Raw genomic sequence first — 21,032 nt, 5'->3', positions numbered from 1 at the left:
TTTAAGCTTATTAGCACCTCATTGTAGCTCTTGAGTATTCTCCTACCTCTTTCTCTCCTAACTCCTCTCTGCTCTCTCCTACCTCTTTTTCTACCTCTTTCTCTACCTCCTTCTCTCCTATCTCCTTCTCTCCTACCTGCTCTCTCTCCTACCTCCTCTCTCCTACCACCTCTCTCCTAAAGTTCCTAAACCCCCAAAACACAGCATGTAATGACTAAAAATGTCAAATAACTTACACAGAGAACCTTCAAAGAGCATTTCTTTTGCCGTATACGCACAAATAGTCTCATGTCATTAGTGGTGATTTTGTGTGTAGACGTGAGTATTTGATATGATATGAACTGCAGCAGCTTCATTTGTTTTAGGTTGGCAGAAGTGTGCGTGAACAGAGGTTTCCAGTTCACTTCTGATCAATATTGTGAGATCTGCTGTTATTGTCGTGGTCTTGTTTGTTGAAAAATGGCTCCCTCTGGTGGTCACTTTGCACGTGTACAATATCTCGCTGTTGGATGAGAATGTAAATGTACTTTTTGCATCATATTTGAGTCCCTCCATAAACACAAGACCCGGGAGGACGGGGGCCTTCTCGGCTGCTGCCCTTTTGGAACTGGCTGCTCAACCACACCTGGGTCACATGGGGAAATTTTGATGTTGCAACGCAGGTAGACACAGAGGAAAAGGACAGATAACTTATGGAAGTTCTTAATAGAAGAACTCTTATTAACAAAAACTCTTATTAACAAAGTTCCTCTAAACAGAACCTCTCATGTCTTAATAGGGAATGAAGGGAAGAAAATAAAAATAAAGATACAATAAAATAATAATAAAAATAGCTGGCATAAGACAAATAATACTAATAATAATGGTAAAGTAAACACTCTTATTTACATCTGTTATATGCACATGAATATGACATTAATTGCGTGTGAGTACAACCGTAATTGCACATGGTTATGTCAGTATTGCACGTGTTCTGTTTGTTATAAAGTCTGACAGCAGCAGGAAGGAAAGACCTGCGAAACCTTTCCTTCACACAGCGAGGGTGGATCAGTCTCTCACTGAAGCTGCTCTCCAGAGCGGACAGAGTGTCCTGCAGGGGGTGACACTCATGGTCCAGCATAGATGTGAATCTAGCCAGGACCCTTCTGTCCCCCACCTCCTGCACCGAGTCCAGAGCACAGCCCAGGACGGAGCTGGACTTCTTGATGACTCTGTCCAGCCTCTTCCTCTCCCTCTCTGTGATGCTGCTGCTCCAGATCATCCACATCCAAAAGAAAATTCACCTGTTCAAAATTGCCTTCACATATTTTTTTAGATCGCCTGCTTGTTTGATTTGAGTTTATTTCTGCCCTGAAATGTGAAGCGCATTCAAATAATAATAGAGAATATCATCATTAGTATTATTATTTCTTCTGTATCTACCTCTGTATCTTCCTGCGTTGCACCAATGAAATTTCCCCATGTGGGACAATAAAGGAATATCTTATCTTATTTATTAATCAATTACCTACTGCTTGTTCCTGTTAGGAGTCATGGGTGACTGGCCCTGTCCCAGTGACTTTGGGCCTAAGGCGGGGCACACCCTGGATTGAGGCAAGCTCACCGCAGTGTTATAATGATTATACTATTTTGTGTTGAAATGGCTTTTCAACAACGAATCAAATGAATCATGAGCGTTCGACTGCAATCTAAATACTATGGAAAGTTGAATTGTAGTAACCAGAATAAAACATAAGATGGCAGCAGTTTACCAGCACCACATATTGTTGTACAGGTCTGTGTTCCACATAACAGTGAAAGTAAAAAAATAAATAAAAGCCAGGTCACTTGTAAATGCTTTATTCCACTCAAACAAGGTAATTTAAGCCACAGACAGGACATGGTTGGTTTGGTGTAAGCACTGGATATTGTCAGCATGTACAGACAGAGCCTTTGCTTGAAATCAAGAGTTCACAAGATCAGTTTATGCTCAAATTATGCTAAACCCAACCAAAAACACTAACTAAAATCAAACTCATTTATTAACAGGAAATTCACTCATTCATACCATGTTATAAGTCCAGCTATACGTTTTACAACTTCTTTCACATGGTTGCGGCTCTTATTCCACAAAGAGCAGACGTATTTCGAGTCATCCTGGTGGTGGCTGTGCGTGTTCAATCACTGATGACGTGGCCACTCCAGGTCTCGTGCTTGGTCCCCGGTTTCAGGTGAGTGATGGTGACCTCCACAGCCTGGACCTTCTCGTTTTTGGGAGGGATGGAGCACATTTTGTAGCTCACCTCATCGCCCTCCATCGGGACGTACTCGCCCTCGATGCTGCAAGGCAAACAATTTACATGAAACAAATGCTCCACAGATGTATTAAAGGTGGAAGGAAGAGAACATACACACACATTCATCTCTTACAGGGACTGGAAGTCTAAATAAAGGCCGCTACAAATGATATTTTTTGGATCACCTTGATAATATTGAGAAGATATTTTATAAATGTATCAGGAATGTGTAAGTCTTAGTTCTGGTTTAGGTAGAAGTGTGAATGAGACATAAAATGGCCCACAAAAGGAAAGGAATGTAAACGTATGTCCGTGTTTGGGAGATTACACATGATGTTTCTGTCTCTTTGAGGTCATTTATAATAGTAGTTTGTAGACAATATACACGTTTTACATATCTCCAAAACAAGTTGTGATTCTTCCACCTCTAACTGCACTTGCAGATAAAACTCCTACATATGTAGTAATGAAGTTGATTTAATGCTATTCAGATACATTTGTAATATAGACCTACTGCATTGTTCAAAATGTATTTGAGCAGAAAATAATCAGGGTCCAGCAGTGTCGGTGTGAACTGAACTTCCTTTTCTACATACGTTTGACATTTAAAAGGTGCATTATGAAACTTTTCTGGTGGAGTACAGTCGAGTTGTTATTGCTGTGCATGCAATGTTCCACAACGTCTGTCTGGCATTAATTGTATCCGTTTCCATGGAGACAAGCAGGTAGAGAGGAGAGCCCTCTCACTGTGAAAATGCATTTTATCTTTCGCATTAAAAACACAAATGTAATCAATGAAAACCCCAGATCTCTCCCCTCTTGATGTCTGTGTTTGTGGTCACTTAAAGGTCAAAGGTCATGGTGTAGCAGGTGAAGATACCTGGAATGTAGCTCAAGGAATGTGTCATCAACGCCATTACAAGCATATCTCCAACGATGCTAATGAATGTTCATCAACAGTGGAAAACACATATTAATATGTGTAGAGCAGATTATATAAATAAAAACATGTTTATTTTTCCTATGTATGGAAAGTTATGGCCCATCTTGTACAATGGCATACTGCGCAACACATTTAGCCAAAGCAATAACATCTCTATGGAGACAAGTGGACCCCCCACCAGTAAAGTTACATAGCACACCTTTAAAAACCTCATTAGTCGAGCGTTGTGCCTCTTTTGAAGCATAAGCAGCAGTGAAATGAGTGGAAAGAGTAGATAAACATTTTGATTGCGGGGCACTTGACTTCAGCATGTGGGCGTGTGACCGTGCAGAGCATTTTAACCCCAGTGGGTGAAAACACAGGCACCTCGATGAAGGTCAAGACATAATGCAGTCCTCCCACTCGCGCTCCATATACTGTGTTCTATCAGAATATCTCAACTGATGTACATAAGGATGCCTCTGTTGAAGTTGTGTACACTGTAGGTCACAATATCACATTTAAGAGTCACTATTATTGTGAGGGGAAAATCATGATTTAAAAAAAAAAAAAAAAAAAAAAAAAAAATATCAAAATGCCTAACATTTAACACAGCAGATTATTTTCAAAATAAAATGTGACAGCCACAAAAGGGTTAAATAATATACCGTATATTTAAGCTTATTAGCACCTCATTGTAGGGGAATGGGGATGGACATTCCACGGCCAGATAACAGAAAATCTCTCTTTGAACATTGGGGGTTTTCGTTCTCCCTCTCTCCCTCACCGCAGGGAGCTGCTGTGACTTTTTGTGATAACAGACCTTCTCCCCAGTGACTTTCAGGAGGATGCCCCAATGAAAACCACATTTTATGTGATTATGCCATGAATGTTCGTCTGAACCAACTCCATACACCGCATGTTTCACCTTGTGTTACGTATTTTTCCACTGTTTAAGGTTTATATTCCCAATGCTTTAACTCAAGTGCCCGTCACAGGTGAAAGAAGATGTAAAATGTATCTACCTCAAGAAATAATGTGTACAAACTGCCCAAAAATGTTTAACGTGTAAATGTTAAAACAGGGTTTAAATGTTTTGCCATTATTTACGTTACTCTAGCTTTATTTTCTCGGCCAGGAAATGTTAAACGGGAAATCTGCGCAGTAGCGCCCGCCCCTTTCGCTCCCAGCATGCCCTGCGGGCCAGGTATCAAAAGGACGCTCCAAGCTAGAAACAAACCCTCTTCTCTTCTCTTCTCTTCTCATCCCTTTTGTCTTTTCTCTCGGAAGCCGTCTCCACGGACGAGCCTTTCACTTTTTCCTTTGTCTCAACAAAAATCCGTCCGACACGTGGTCGACAAGGCCATGCCAGCCCTGGACTCTGAAACCACCTGAAACCGCCTGGAACCACCTGGAACTAAGCTCAAGCGCTAAGCCGCACTGAGACTATCTTTGCTACTTCGTTTCTTTTCTTTTTGAAGTAATCTACGCCGTTTACGTGGATCAGCGCTACGTTCTCATCTGAGTAAAGGCCGCGTGAGGAGCTAACACGCCGCTAAAGCGTTCTACCGCTAAGGAACTCCCGGACATCGCCTCCGTTGCCACCGGCGCCAAGGACCTCACAGCCGCCGCTGCCTTCCTCGCTCCACGGCCAGCACACCGCTCCACGGCCGCCGCCCGCTTCACGAGCCTTCGCCGCCACACCGCTACACGCGACGCCTCGCTACGGACCTCGTCCGCGGACAAGGACCAGCCGGACCGAGTCTCTACAAACCGTAAGCCGAGTTCAGTGTGCGGTTCTTTTGTGGCGTGGTTTGGGTAGAGCTCAGCTGTTCCTCCTCCCTTTTAGCTTCTCACTTTCCGCCTTTTTGATATAGATTAGCATAGACACGTTTGATTATCAAAGGCAAAACCCTGGTTTAACATTATCTGCATGAAATTTGCTGTCAAATCTGATATAACATCACCTGTGATTTACCTGTGCACATTTCTGCTCCGGTGTTTTTGATTGCCCTTTGGATAAATAAAACTACACGAAAGAGTTATTGACTATTGTTTGTTTGATTAGACTATGTGTAAGTCCCTGAATCGTGAAACACCCTTCAGACCTTTTTAACGAGCGCGATTAAGGACTGTATCTTAGCTCTTTGGGTTTTACCCTGGTGCCCCGTCTTGTCTCGTTTCTGCTAAGAAATCTCCCTTAATCATAAACTGAATATCTGTAGTTTGAGACCCTACATCATTGTAGCTCTGAAGTATTCTCCCACCTCCTCCTCTCCCACCTCCTCCTCTCCCACCTCCTCCTCCTCTCCCACTTCTTTCACTCCTACCTCTTTCACTCCTACCTCTTCTCTCCTACCTTCTTCTCTCCTACCTTCTTCTCTCCTACCTTCTTCTCTCCTACCTTCTTCTCTCCTACCTCCTCCTCCTTCGAGCATGTGCGTAGTGTGTTCCTTGGGTCATCTTTCGGCTAGTGTCCAACAGGAAGTCAGCGGTTGGGTCCCTCGCTCTGCCCCGTGTGACGTCATGAAGCTGCAGGCTTACAGAAACTGTACGCGCGCAGTAGCTCTTCTGATCCGAAGGTCTGCGGTTCAAACCCCGCTCCTCATATTAAAATCCCGGGTTGGCGTTACAATTGCAGCTGCCTCAGAATACTGCCGTTGTGTCCTTGGGCAAGACACTTAACCCGCCTCGCCCCTGGGTCCTGTGTGTAACTGGGGTGAATGTGTGTGTGAATGAGTGAATGGTTCCTTGATGTAAAGCACGTTGAGTGCCTTGAAGGTAGAAAAGCACTATATAAATGTGACCTTTTTCTTTTTCACGGACCAGCATGTTTATCCAGTCATGTGACCAGAAAATCATTATAAACAGATCAGGCTTGTTGACATGCTGGCCTACATCCTGATACACACGTGTGCACACATTGCCGTGACTCGCATTGCACTTTGAGTCATTTCTGCGGTGTACCATAGGTTCCAAAAAAACTACAGTAGCCATAAATAATCGCAGTAATAAAAAAATAAAATTTTTTTTTTTTAAAAACAACCTCTTCATCTTGACCTCAGTGAACAGCAGTGAAACTCACTCCGAGATGTGGACAAAGACGTCTTTGCCGCCGTCCGATGGTGTGATAAAGCCATGGCCTTTGGCGCGGGAGAAGCATTTACACACACCAGTAAACATGGGCCCCTCCGCTGCCCGGACCGACCTGTGAGCGAGACACGGGCAGAAAGAATATTTCCAGTTATTCGGTGTCATTTAGCTGCTTTTAATACTTTGTCATTTTATAGAATAATGTACCTCAAATAAAAGGTGGTCTAACAAAGATCTGCCTGTGTTAAATGTCCTTTTCAGTTTTCCAAATGGACATTAAACTAAACAGTTACAGGTTTAGTTCCCTGATGTATATAGTTTATAGTTGTCATGAGATACTGTGACAGAGGAGCAGAGCTTACGCGGAGTAGGTCCTGTTGCGGCGCGTGGGCACGGGGCTGGGGATGAGGAAGCCTCTCATCGGGGAGGGAGAGCGCTCTCTGTGTCTGTACGCAGGGGGCCGCAGCGACTCTGACAAGACATGTCACACACAGGGTTCAATATGTGATGTTCCGCGTTCCAGTGTCAAAATCTCATTGATATTATTGATATTATTGATGTTCATGCATGAAGTCAATACACGTTTCTTCAAATGACGGCAAAAGGCCCAGCACTAGTTGAAAGAGACATCATAATATTAAACGGTGAAGTGAGTGCTTGCCGCTTATTGTCAGTGCACATTAGGGCTGCAACGATTATTTGACCAAAAATTTAAATGTATTCAAATAGTAGTTAATGACTGGTCGTTAATACTGACAGTCCTGGTGCACGTGTTTGGGTAAAAGGTTCAGCCATACGGTATATGTAATCCAATGGAAAGATAATGAGCAGGTTTTATCATCATACCCGATGTTGGTGAGCAAGGCGATCCCGGAGACTTGAGCGGAGGGGTCATGGGTCGCGTGGCCTTAGAGGACATGACTGACGACAAACTGTGCCGCGAAGTTGAACGCACACCTGTGAAAGAAGAACAAGAACACAACTCCATTAAACCCAGTCCCTCCTGTAGCTCCACTGCACGTTAGGTGACCACCATGTCCCACCGGGCTGCCCTGTCATCACCATGGCAACAGCAATTTGGGAACAGCGCGACCCAACAAAAGAACATTCACCTCAAAAAGTGAGAGGACTTGCATCAGCGACTGACACCGGGCACCTCTGACAGCCGACAACAATCACAAAATAATCGCACTGAAGTGTCAGTGTGTAATTCTGTGATAAAATGTCCGACTTGAATCCATTCTTTAAACTGAAGGTTCTCCAGGAGCGTTCCAGCCAATTCCGCTCAACAATAGAACATGCGCTTCTGCCACTTGCCAAAGCTGGGGTCCAATGTTCAGGTGCAGAGTGTGTCATCAAAGTGCGCACAACCGTAACTCAATAGACGTGACGCTAATGTGATCACAAACAGCTCTGGACGTCCTGTTTCCCCCCCCCAAACACAAGCACGGCATTCTCCAGTGCACGCTATACGCATCATGCATCCTTCTCACCGAGTAAAGAAAAGAAATGCAAAATACTCAAACTATTTATATAGATTTAAATAGTTTTGCATTTGCCGATATCAATGCCATGGTTTGTTTCTTTGTGTCTTTAGCTTTAGCTTTCTCTTCCATTTCCATTTGACCTCACTAGTCTGTTTAAAAAGACATCTGAGGACAAATGGGCAGAGACAAAAACATCAGGGACATTTTTTATATGGAGATGAAACCAACGTATGAACATTCTCATCCATATCAATATTAGCAGCACTAGTATATCAGCGGAATCATTATCATGGGCAAAAGAACCTGTCTGGGTGAGAGTAGATTACACTGTGCTGACTCTGAGGGTGGTGGGGGGGGGGGGGGGGGTGAGGATGTGAGGGGCCGGCATGATTTAAAGCCAAAGTACAGGAAATTACCTTCAGATGACAGTTTGGTCAATAATAATAATGCTGATGGTGAGTCATTGTGATCAATACTAACAAAATCAAAACTAAATGTTGCCCAACTTGATGCAATCGAGGGTAATGTCAACCTGCGCTGCCAATATTAGCACAAAAAATAAGTGTTGTGTTCATTTTTAAATCATACCATACTGTTTAAAGTCCAGATGACTACATTTGAAACACTTTTGAATAGATGAAGGATTATTACACTGACATAATGATACCACATATTTCAGATTAGGTCTTCATGTACCGGTATATTAAAACTCTATATAAAATTATAAGTAAACATATTTAAATTGGTACTAGAAAATACATTTAAAGTCGTCGCATCATCAACAAAGCTAGACGAAAGGATCGATGTCAATTTTGAATACATTTTATAGTTCCCATTTGAAAAAAACAAAAACCTGAAAGTTTTACAGCCACAGAATTAGCTTTTAAACACCAAACCACCAAACTTTTGTGAGCTCCAACAACCAGCTCTTGATTTGATTGGCGCGATCATTTGCCTCGTCCTACAGGAAGGGCACCTTGTGTAGCCAAAGTCTGCAGAGCCACAGCCACTTATCAATCCCAAGATCCCACGCAATAAATGAGTTGATGTATGAATGAATGTATGTGTTTGTGTCTGATTTTGCCAAATAATCTATAAATGAGTCATCATAATTCAACCTTTAGAGTACACTTTGAATGTCATTGAACAAACCTCCCAAATAACAGAATTTCAAACCATGTTATTTCTGTAAATAACTGAAAATGGTCATTTGTTAAATTACAAGCATTAGCAGGTCATAGTTACTGAAATTCAAAGCTGCAAATTTCAATTAAAAAACACATCAACAGGTCAAGTTATACAATTGTTGCATCCATTAAACTTGTGAGTTTGTTGATAGTTGGAGAGTGTATTTGTCAGAATCCGTGTGTGCTCTGAATCAGCTACTAATTTCTCAATAGTATGAATAGAACACGCTTAAGTGTTAGTGAAATATCTAAGGTTTTCATACTTTTTTTAGGAACTAAAGAGATTCATTTTCTTTCCCATATTGTTTGAAAATGGTGCTCTGCTTAATAATGTGTAGTATTAGTCTTAAGCAGTTTTTTCCTTTGATGGGAACTACCAGGCAAACTAAATGGCGCAGGTATTTGAGATTGATTTCACTGACCCAAAGAGCCCTGGGACACAATATTTAATGATGCAAATTTACATAATTATTGTTGATTTCAAACTCAGTGTGCCACGCCGAGTGAGTGCGTAAATAAACAGTGGCGATGAAAGAGCAGTGGTGATAATGACAAGGCCAGTCTGACAGGGAGCAGACTGATAACATGCCACTGCGGTCACCTCAGGATACACACACATTGATGCTGATGTAAGATGTGCAGATTAGTTTTAAACTCGAGGAAAACAGGGACTTTATACTCATAAAGCTAGCTCACACTGCCTGTCCAAAGAAGAAGGTGCCACAGAAAAATAAAAGTCATGGAAATCAAGCTCTGGAGTAGAGTGTAGTTTTTGTTCCGTTATAATATTTTCTCACTGACACAGTACAACAGGAGTAACCATTGGTCGGTCCAAAGGAATTTTCCATGATTGTGGTTTCAGGAAAGCTCTGCACCTGTAGGACCAGCTGATGCAGCAAATACCAGCTCTATGGAGCACATCACACGCATCAACACCTCCAACACATCTGACACGATCATGGCACAGATTTATTAGCACTAGACAACGATGCCAACGATGTGCCAAAACTGCAGTGCTGGAGGTTTTTCCCAGTTGATTTACTACAGATGGACAGAGTATGTGGTGTGTTTAAAGCAGTTAAACACACCACATACCACAAATATAGCACAAATATAGCACAAATATAGCACAAATATAGATATTCCTCACAATCTATATTACCTTACAGAGGGAGAGCGTCTGTAATTGATCATCATCATTGTACTATTTGCAGAAGTTACTTGCATCGTTCAAAAGCAGACAAACTGGTATGACAAGCACCAGGAGTTCAAGACGAACATTTTAACATGATTTCTGTCCCACCCAAACAAAACAAAACCAGCCTGTAATCACTTCATGCAACGCTATTTCAAATACAAACAAGTCTGCCAACCAAGTACTTTATTCACAGAGTTTGCCCTTGTGAACAGTTGAATGAAGTGGCGGGAACTCTCTTAACTCCGGGGTTGTTAACGCTTAGCAGTAGCTACTTAGCGGTTACCACAAAGTTTGTTACAAAGGCAAATACAAATCCACAACCAGCTAGCTGCAAAACAAAGTCAGTATTTGAGGTTGCTGAAAAGAGGAGATAAGACACATTCTCGAACTCTTTCCAGTGTCGGCGTGCACTGAAGCAGACGAAGGATCTAAAACAGACTCACGACATTTCTACTGGACAGGTACGTTTTATTTATCGTTTGAAAGCTGTGAGTGTGTTTTTTTTAATCACGCCCATGAGGTAACGTTAGGATAATGTGGTTGCACTTTATTCATAGAAACACATTAAAGGCCATGTGGACTTATCCTTTATTCTATTTTTTTTTTTGTTTAGCCTAGGTTTCCTCCGTGGTACACCCTCTATTTCTGAGTAAGGAACTAATGTTACTCTCAAAAACCTATTTCAACCCAAAATTGTAATTGACTTGGAAAATAAATAAGAAGTGGCCATTTGAATTGTAGCTCTAATCGGAAAATGTATTCACTCTTTACAGCAAAATAATCTTGGCAATAGTATGGAATAGCATCTTTTCAGTTAAAAAAAACATAAGGTAAACCATGGATCCTGATAAGTTACTGAGTTTAAGTTTATCATTCTTTCATTAATATGAAATTTGGTAGAATGCCTGAGTATGTCCTGTTTTCAATCTACAACTTACAATCTCATTACCGCCTCTTACTAATTAAGTTACAACTCTAATTTATTGGATGACCATGGTTTACAGTGCCAAAGTAAAGTGCAGCTAATGTCGCTTTAAAACTGGACGCCGTGAGTCACTTGCCACATCAACTGTTGAAGACTTAAAATGTTATTGCAAAACATGTTATTAACCAAAACTATCAATAGAACTAATGTGGGAATAATACAAAGTGTTTTTGTGTGCTGCTGGCGTCATCACAGGTTCATTAAGCCTTCAGAACTAATGGGCATGGGCGGGCATATTAAAGATCCAACATTATGCACACAGTCAGACAACCTGAGCCCTCACCTCGCACAAGGAGACTTTTTAATAATACACTCCTTTCACACGTGTTCAAGGGTGCAAAGCCGAAAAGGACAGCTAAAGAAACGCTCTTGGTTCAGTAGATGAGTCACCGGCCGCATGCGTCAGTGCAGCGCGTCCTGCTCTCAATCACAGACGTGCCTCTGATGGACTCAGCAACAGGCTGTGGAGCGATGGACTCAAACAAACATAATGGATCACTCTCATCATGGAGTGAGACATATGACATAATCATGAGCCACATTTAAGGTGTTTATGTAACTTTTCTCATGGAGAGTCTGTTTGTCATGGAGATGCTGTTGCTTTACCTGGAACGTTCAATGTGGCATTACACGTTTCATTGTGCAAAGTCATAACCTTTAAACAGTCAACTACATTTACATTTGACCGATTCATCAAGTCATTTAGGGACAGATTTTCACATCAACACAGTGATATTGTAGGGTCAATTGCATTTACATTTGACTTGCATATTGTCACTATAATTGTCCATTATTACATTTATATTACATTAGATGAAACAATCAAAATGTACTGTCCTGTCCTTGTGTCCTTGGTTGCATTGTAGCCGATACAAGAAAAAACAACCATGAAATCTGAAGTAGTAGGTAGTAATAGGTAGTAATGTGTAGTGTAGTGTAGTAGGTAGTAATGTGTAGTGTAGTAGGTAGTAATAGTAGGAGTAATAGTAGTAATAATAATAGGAATAATCGTAGTAATAATGGGAGTAATAGTAGTAATAGTAGTAGTAGCTGCAGTCCCAGTAACAACGCTTACTATGTTTTGAGTGCTATCAAAGTAAACTCTAGCTCATCTTTAGTCTCTGCTCGGCTTGTTCCACTTTCTCCTTCGGTTTCACAAACAATAGACACTTCTTAAACATAACAGGAAACAGGAAACAGTCGGATCCCATCCTGTGTCAGACAGCGTGCAGGTGGATGTATTTACATCGCGGAATCAACAATGAAGGCCGCACGTCACGGTCTAAAGCCAAGACTGCAGTGAGAGCTTGTGGTCTTCACACAAACAAGGACCTGAGCGGCCTTCAATGTGACCACTGGGCCTGAAAATCACTAACACTATTCATTCTCCTGCTCGCACTTACCCTGCCCCCTCCATGTGTGCGCTGCATACACTATAACCCACCTAGAGCCCCTGCAGCACTGCATGATAAGAAACAACCCATCACTGTGGATTGTGGAATATACTGGCTGCCGGAGTGGACTAAAAGACACTATTGGATTCATCTATAGATTAAGAGTGAAGGATGTGCAAAGAAACAAAACAAAAAACAAATACATCACAATTTTCTTATTCTAGGAGCCAGATGATTATTTTGATTTCGTTCATGTACACCTGGCCTTTAAGAATATCTGCTTCTTCAGGCGGTTCACACTTGATTGCGATTGGTTGAATCTAGGGCTGCACACTTAATGGCAAAAGTATAAATATTGCCAATACTATGTCCTCCATCTGATGGAAATGTAGTTTTTAAAATTAAAATGTTGAAAAGGGCAGATTTTATTCAAGATTGTATTTATCTAAATTAACCTCTGTGTGGTCTCTGTTAAGTAGTGTTTTTGTTGTTTTTTTTTGCAGTTTGACGACTATATTAAGGCATGAGCATGTTTATTCTTCATATTTTATTCCTCATTAAGGGCACAGAGAAGGTGGACAAGTATGTGTGTGTGGAAACAGAGTTGCAATGAATCAATAATGAAGTTATTGTCCAGCCACATTTGAATCTTGTTGTGTTGATTGTGTAGTTTCAGTTATTGATTAAAAATGAAGAGATAAACCAAACAGCACAATCTAAGTATACTCGGCCATTGAATACGTGCCAAAGCTAGAATTAAAAGCTCACATATGGTTTCCTCTGAAAACTAATCTCATTGAAGTACATTGCTTATGTCATCCCAATATAGAGGACCTCTGACCCTGTGGATATTAAATATAATCCTATCACTTTTGACCTTATCAACCACCTTGGCGTGGGAGTTTAAAAGGTTTATGTACTTTCCTCAGAAAGACTTCCATTTTAAAATGATTATGTTTGCCTCACTTTCAACCTCATACTGTTGTCTTCCTGGGAAAGACTACAGTTCCATCAATAAAGCTACAACCATGTCAAAAATATAAAAATATCTTAAAACCATTTCTGGAGCTGAAGTAGTGATGCAACCACGCATTCCATGCTGGAAATATTTGAGCCCTCATGGGCCGGAAAATGATGTCAGGGAGGGAGCCAAAACCTATAACTTATCCACTGGCTGCTGTACTGGTTAAAATAATGAAGGGGGTCATTGCGACCATAGGGCTCTGCCTACTCATCTTTATTAACAACTGTCTCCCGTGGGTATGGCACCCACTGCCCTTAAACATACTGTGGTCAGAACGCTTCTCAAAAAACCCAATCTTAATCGCTGCACTTTCACCCTTCCTCATGCTTACCCTTTTTGTCTTAATTCATGGACCTTAGGTGTCCCCCAAGGATCTATCCTTGGACCAATTCTGTTCTCCGTCTACATGTTGCCTCAAGGTCAAATCATCTCCGCTTACAGCATGAACTTCCACTTGGATTCAGATGACATTCAACTTTACTTCCCATTGATATCAAGTGATTAGCTGTAGATTTCATCTACAGTTGCATCAAGGACATAAAAAGTGTCTTTCTTCTTTAAATGAGGGAAAGACAGAGTATGTCTCATTAAGCTCCTCAGTTTGCTCCTACTGTGAGGAACCTTGGGGTCCTCTTTGACAACAATCAGATTAGTTCTGTGGTAAAGGCAAACTTGTTCCAGCGAAGGCCTCTGGCTAAAGTAAAGCCTGCAATGACCTGGAGAAGATCATTCAAGCCTTAACCAACTGGAGGATTGATTCATGTATTGCACTCCATACTGGACTGAACAAATTCCAGGTTCACAGACTTCAGCTAGTTCAGCACGGCTCCTCTCCAAGGTCTCCCAACATGCTCACATCACACCTGTCCTGGCTTCCACTGCAGTTCAGAATAGACTTTGAAGTGCTTCCGTTTGTACACAAGGCCCTCAATGGTCAACCAACAGTCAGGGCACAAGAAGTGGGGCAATCATGCTTTTTCATTTCATGGACTTGTGTGTTACGAGATCTGCCCCATTACTAAGTGATCTAGCTTCATGGTGCTGCTAAACCAGGGTAAACACTCTCTGCCCCAATGCCTCTCTATATTTAAAAGCGACCTAAAACCATGTGAACAACATCTGAACAGCAGTAAAATGAGATTTTAAGTCTATTATACTGACTCACATTACACATTATGTTGCAGAGACAGATAGAAACAGTTTGTCTCTGAACAAAAACATGACACCTGATCTGCAGTGTGTAGCGTCTGGTCTTGTGTCCTGATGCCCTCACTCAGATTCACACAGACGTCATATGGACATGAACCCTGAGTGCACAAATAAACAGAACCTCTCCCCATCTACATGTAATCCGACACCAGAGGAGCAGAAAAACAGAATCTAGAAAGACTAAATACTACACACTAAACGCTCTAATCACAAAGGAAGGCATTTGAGTGATGGTACAATGACTGCTACTAAATATTGCTTTGGTTTAGTTAAGATTTGATTGTTCCCAATAAAACATTTCAAAGAACCTTGAACAAAACATAAGCGTTAAGACAAATTGTTTTAACAATTTTTAGTTGGTGTAAATTTTAAAAAGGTAGAACAATTTGTTTAGCTGTTTATCTTGCAGTAAACTGAGCGCAAACATTATTGTGACAATACTAAACAAAAAATCATTTGTTAAAGAATATATTGTGAGTAATAATAATGTTAATTAGGCTGATGCCTAAAGGTTCATATTTCACACAAGATGTGAAGGAACTGTAAAATGACAAAACCTTTACCCTTATTGTTACTACAATGGTATAAAAATGGCATTGTATATATTTTAGATCAACCACCTGCTCTCAAAAGAAAACTAATTGTCCTTGTGACACTTTCTTCCTATTATTCTGAGCTTTTAAATTCGAGGTTCATTAGAAAAGCAAATCCAAACCAGCTCATTCCCACCTACACGCTCTTCTCCAAGCAACCACACTTAAGTGCACATGTAGATATGGCCATGTGATGAGTGATGAGAGCAGATACAAGCTCTGCAGCCGCTCCAGCCGCTCCAGACAAATGTAATGCCAGAGTGGAATCTGAACCGCAAACAATCAGTCACACAGATCCAGATATGTCATTAAACTCACCTGCAATAGACCTGATGAACTGGTTTCACTTTCTGCGTGAGAAATGTTACATGTTACAAATGTCCAGACAAACAGGGAATTCCTGCAAGGGAATTGTGGGTAAATAAATGAAAAAGATCACTGGTTGATTTGTATTTTTAGAAGAACCCATTTTATATTAGTATTAGTATCAGAAGTAGTATTAGAATTAGTAGTATAATATGTATTTTATTTTTGTGGAGAGGCAATATTATAGGCTCATGTTTTACAGCGCTTATTTCTGCACATACATAAGTCAAGTAGTTCAAATAAGGCTTAAAACAGTCACTGTTAAGGTCATAAATGTGAGCTGCATTTAAGCCATTTAAAAAAGGTACACAATGTAAATGTTCTGGTTGAGACCCCAATACCAGTTTGTCTCCATGAAGTACTTTTTCCTTTGTCTGGAATCCAGCTCAATGGACCCAGCAGGTGACCCAGGCCAATGTATGGGTCAGATCTATGAAGAGGAGACCCCGCTCACAGTAAGAATGCATGTTTTTAGGAAATATTACACCTGTACTTGAAATAATGACAGGTAGATGAGTGGAACATTCCAGGCAGAGCAATAACATCTCGAGACAATTTTAAGCACAGAAAAGAAAGGAAGGACTGACTTCAGGGGCCGTAGTCAACAAAAGAACCTCTTGGTCAACGAAAGAAATGTTCCATCAACCGATTAGTCGACGGGTAAGCGTGGAAAAAGCTGTCATTCAAAACATTTCAGACAATGCACTCAGTATCTTACTTTTGCTGTTGTCCCATATAAATCCTTTAAATACAAATAAAATAAAATCAGTCAACTAATGAAATGTTTGGTCGAATAAGACATCGTCTAAAAGATTACAGCCCTACCGACTTGAAGAAATAAATAACGCATCACGTGGGTAAAGGATGTTAGCATAATATGAAGTTTAGGGCTGTATTTATTCATTTGTGCAAAGTAATTGCTCGTCAGACATAAAAGAGAGCGGCTAAACTGGACGACTCCTACATTTGTTCCCCTAATGGTCATGAGTCATTGAACGAATGTAATAGCTGCAATGTAATTATGCCTGTTCATTGGACAATTGAATCATGTAAAGCCAATAAAGTCTCCAAATAACAAACGCTGTCCTCCAGTCATTGTCATTTACTGAGAAATGTCCCTCACTTTAAACCGCTTTTGTCACCTTTCTAAAGCCTACGACTCGCTCCGTTCTCGTCTGATATTTAAAGCTCTTGTCGACCGTGTTGTATGTTCGAACGTTTCCCCCGTCATAAAGTCTCTTGCTCCTTACGTCTCACGATGGCCAGATTATTGCCTTCAGCCTGCGCTCGTGGGAGACTATTACATGGATCAAATTGCACAACAACGCCATGGGCCTTCACAATATCCGAGCCCTTCCCTGAGCGTCTGCAAAAGGCACGGCCATAAAAATGACATGGATTTTTACGCCAGTGCACAGACTTTGACCTTGTATTAAAACACCGGAGCAAAAATTAGTCATTTCAGGTCAATATATTCTCCAAAAACAGCAAAACTATGTGTAAAGTAGTTTTTATCGGTCTGTTTTTGTGCCAATATTATTCCCCTTTTGTTTTATCCAAAAAAAAACACAAAAAAGCAAAAGAAACAAAAGTAGGAAACAAAGAAAATGCATTGGAGCAAAAATGTGTCATTTCACTTCAATATATTCTCCAAAAACAGCAAAACTATGAGTAAAATAGTTTTTATTGGTCTGTTTTTGAGCCAATATTATTGTTGTTTTACACACAAAAAAACACAAAAAAGCAAAAGAAACAGAACATGAACAGAGAGTAGGAAACAAAGAAAAAATAAATAAAAATCTGTACTTTTTCAGTATTTTATTGTGACATCCCTAGTTGGCATCAAATGAATCAGACTCGAGCAATCAGAATTAAACAAGACATGCTAATATGAATTATTATTCAATTATATTGCATGATTTTAAAGTTGTTATTCTAAAAAGAAACAAAAAGCATAATAATCATTAATTAGCTTGTTTCGTGGTGCATTTGGATGAATATGATGAACGTTGTAACTGATTTATGTCCAACAAACTTTTCCTTTTGAATATCTCTTAATAAAATACTGCATTGTTTATAAATACAAAGAATTAGAAGTGGGGAAAACAGAATAGGCTAAATAATTTGCATTGATCAACGACGCAATTTCGATTTGATTTCCCTTTGTCCTTTTAAAAACAGATATAAAATGGCTTTCAACATCACTTCCCTAAAAAGATGAAGAAGACGCATTTTCTTCCTGAACTCTGCGGCAAACCACATGATTTTACAGACTGAGATTTGGTGGTGGCCCATGTGATTAAGAAGTACAAGAACAGCAGGAAAATAAACGATACACAGTCCAAAAAATATAGATAAATGAACTAGAGGATCATTCAGCCAGAAAGAAACAACTTCACCGCTCCTGAACCGCACGGGCCTTTCCTGTGTGGAGACCTCCATAGTTTGCCCCATTTCTCCTTTGACTGATGCCCATTGTTCCATTTTAACCATTTCACATCCATAAGTTTGCACAAATATAATAACTTGAATATAAAAGAATGAATTGCATGATTGAGAAAACATAATTGGCCTCCTACTTCTATTTTTTACACATTAGTCTCTTCAAAAAGTCCAATCTGATGCGTTGAGGATGAGCTGGAGATGACAGAAGAGCACAGTCTGGGCAGTGCAAAAACAAACAAATTGGTGCCAAATATCGGTTACACTTTCCAATACCGGACCGATATCGATATCACCAACAACTATTCCAAAGATCTTCGAAACAGAAGTCACGCCACTATCTCTTTCATAGTCGGCTTTGAAGAACGGGACAATACAGAGGACGCTGTGGATCCAAACATGTCCCAGAAGACTAGCTCACGTGAAATGACCAGTGTTGTGTCTCGTACGGTACAGCTCTGACTCAGTGTGCGAAATGTTACTGATGTTCATACCAGCTGGTGGAGAGAGCCAGCCTACACCTACATGCAGCCTACGCCAACATGCAGCCTACGCCAACATGCAGCCTACACCTATATCCAACCTACATGCAGCCTACGCCTACATGCAGCCCTCACCTACATGCAGCCCTCACCTACATGCAGCCCTCACCTACATGCAGCCCTCACCTACATGCAGCAGCCTTCGCCTACATGCAGCCCTCGCCTACATGCAGCCCTCGCCTACATGCAGCCTACACCTACATGCAGCAGCCTACACCTACATGCAGCAGCCTACACTACATGCAGCAGCCTACACCTACATGCAGCCCTCACCTACATGCAGCAGCCTTCGCCTACATGCAGCCTACACCTACATGCAGCAGCCTACACCTACATGCAGCAGCCTACACCTACATGCAGCCTACACCTACATGCAGCAGCCTACACCTACATGCAGCCCTCGCCTACACCTACATGCAGCCCTCGCCTACATGCAGCCTACACCTACATGCAGCCTACACCTACACGCAGCAGCCTACACTACATGCAGCAGCCTACACCTACATGCAGCCTACACCTACATGCAGCAGCCTACACCTACATGCAGCCCTCGCCTACATGCAGCCTACACCTACATGCAGCCTACACCTACACCTACATGCAGCAGCCTACACCTACATGCAGCAGCCTACATGCAGCCTACACCTAAATGCAGCCTACACCTACATGCAGCCTACACCTACATGCAGCCCTCGCCTACATGCAGCCTACACCTAAATGCAGCCTACACCTACATGCAGCCTACACCTACATGCAGCAGCCTACACCTAAATGCAGCCTACACCTACATGCAGCCTACACCTACATGCAGCCCTCGCCTACATGCAGCCTACACCTAAATGTAGCCTACACCTACATGCAGCCTACACCTACATGCAGCCTACAAACATATGGAGAACAAAACAAGCCAGTGACAACAGTAACAATGTGGTTAATGGAGACATCACATTTTAGGGTTATGATTATTGTGAGAAAAAACGTCACACTTTAATGATCATTCACGATTATTACTCTAAGAGCGTCTGAAATCTCGTCTAACGCATTACAATTTCAACGTTTGTGACAAGCTTTATGAAACTGAGAAAAAGTCACAAAAACGGCCAGATAAAAAAAGCAATATATATATAGAAATATAACACAATAGATTGAATTAAATCCACCCAAAAAATAGAAAGAAAAAAAAAAAAAAAAAAAAAATCACGATTATTTTATTTTATTTACCATTATATTGTGACCCAAATATTCACAAATAACGATTAACCGAATAATCTTGACAGCACTAACATCAATACGTCCTATAATGAAATGCAATCACCTACTGAATCAGTCAATTGTGCCTTAGTTGACCATTTTTTGTCAAGCAATCATTTAATTAAGATTGTAATGATTTATACAGACTACAGTAACGGAAAAGGGACATGGAGCGAGTTTAAACATGGCAAGTTTATTCTGCCTTTTCAGGTTTGAAGATGCCGTTTACTCCAAAGCCTAGTTTTATGTGAGCTTTTGCCCTCACCAACATCTCATTTCAGTCGATTAATCATCCAAGAGTGTCTAGTTAGTCGACTACAGCCAAGCCCAACAGTAGAACTCAACCGACACTTTTACAACGCTGTATGGATGGAAAGAGGGGGAAAGTTTGAGAGGTCCGAAAACAATTATAAGGCCAAAAGAAATAAAACGAGCGTCATTGTTCAGGGGTGGCTCCAGCGTTGGTGGAAAAGGCACGTTTGCCAGGCCTTTTTTTTTTTTTTTTCAATCAATTGTTTGCGCGGTCACTCACCTTTCCGTCAACTTCTCCGTCGATCGCGCTCTGAAGTGGCAGGAATGGTCCTCAACGAAGGAAAAAAACAACTTTGTGTGGAGTTTGTGTGCAGCGTGTTGGTGTTTAGGTCGCGCTTTCCCAGTCACAGACTTAACACGGAAAAGTGCTCCAGATGCAGCTCCTCTGCCTCGACTCTCGCTCGTCTCTTTCTCAATGGGCGGTCACTTTGTCAAAACCATGACGTCAGCGCGTTACAGCTACCGTAAAGCACGTTGTAGTGTGCGCAAATAACACTCGTCGAGTTCATTGTGCGCGATTACGATCAATCGCGCACAATGAACTCCTTTTTAAATGTAGACTATGCTTCTAAACTTACATGTTTGTGTAAGTCTGTGCAAAAAGAAACAAACCAACCAAACAATCGTCATAAATGTTTTTTTGCTGTTTTTATTTTATTGTATTTTTACCCTCCATTCCTTATTAAGAAATGAGAGGTTTTGTCTATAGGAGTTTTTGTTTATAAGAGTTCTTCTATTAAGAGTGTTTTAA

The 21,032-nt window shown here is 41.1% G+C and overlaps 1 protein-coding gene across 1 annotated transcript; it reads right to left on the bottom strand.

Annotated features, from left to right (window-relative positions):
* Positions 1–2,005: 2,005 nt before the first annotated feature.
* carhsp1 (calcium regulated heat stable protein 1) lies at positions 2,006–20,582 on the bottom strand. The gene is made up of 5 exons (XM_072442228.1): positions 20,502–20,582; positions 7,138–7,248; positions 6,654–6,762; positions 6,284–6,406; positions 2,006–2,319 (listed from the first exon to the last, which is right to left on the bottom strand). Exons 2-5 carry the CDS (start codon positions 7,208–7,210, stop codon positions 2,157–2,159), a joined length of 468 nt encoding a protein of 155 aa, XP_072298329.1. The 5' UTR covers positions 7,211–7,248; positions 20,502–20,582; the 3' UTR covers positions 2,006–2,156.
* Positions 20,583–21,032: the final 450 nt, after the last annotated feature.

Source organism: Eucyclogobius newberryi, unplaced genomic scaffold, assembly GCF_026437365.1.
Source record: "Eucyclogobius newberryi isolate DKJ021-1_F unplaced genomic scaffold, fEucNew1.0.hap1 SCAF_13, whole genome shotgun sequence".
NCBI classification, from domain to species: domain Eukaryota; kingdom Metazoa; phylum Chordata; class Actinopteri; order Gobiiformes; family Gobiidae; genus Eucyclogobius; species Eucyclogobius newberryi.
Note: the sequence above shows the minus strand (reverse complement) of the source record. Positions and strands in the feature narration are given on the sequence as shown.

Excerpts from the sequence above, each read along its gene's own strand:
- carhsp1 (XM_072442228.1), bottom strand. The coding sequence starts at position 7,210 with ATGTCCTCTAAGGCCACGCGACCCATGACCCCTCCGCTCAAGTCTCCG. Across the intron at positions 6,407-6,653 it reads CGCAACAGGACCTACTCCGC|GTCGGTCCGGGCAGCGGAGG; the intron begins GTAAGCTCTGCT and ends TCTCGCTCACAG. Across the intron at positions 2,320-6,283 it reads GTCTTTGTCCACATCTCGGA|CATCGAGGGCGAGTACGTCC; the intron begins GTGAGTTTCACT and ends TTTGCCTTGCAG.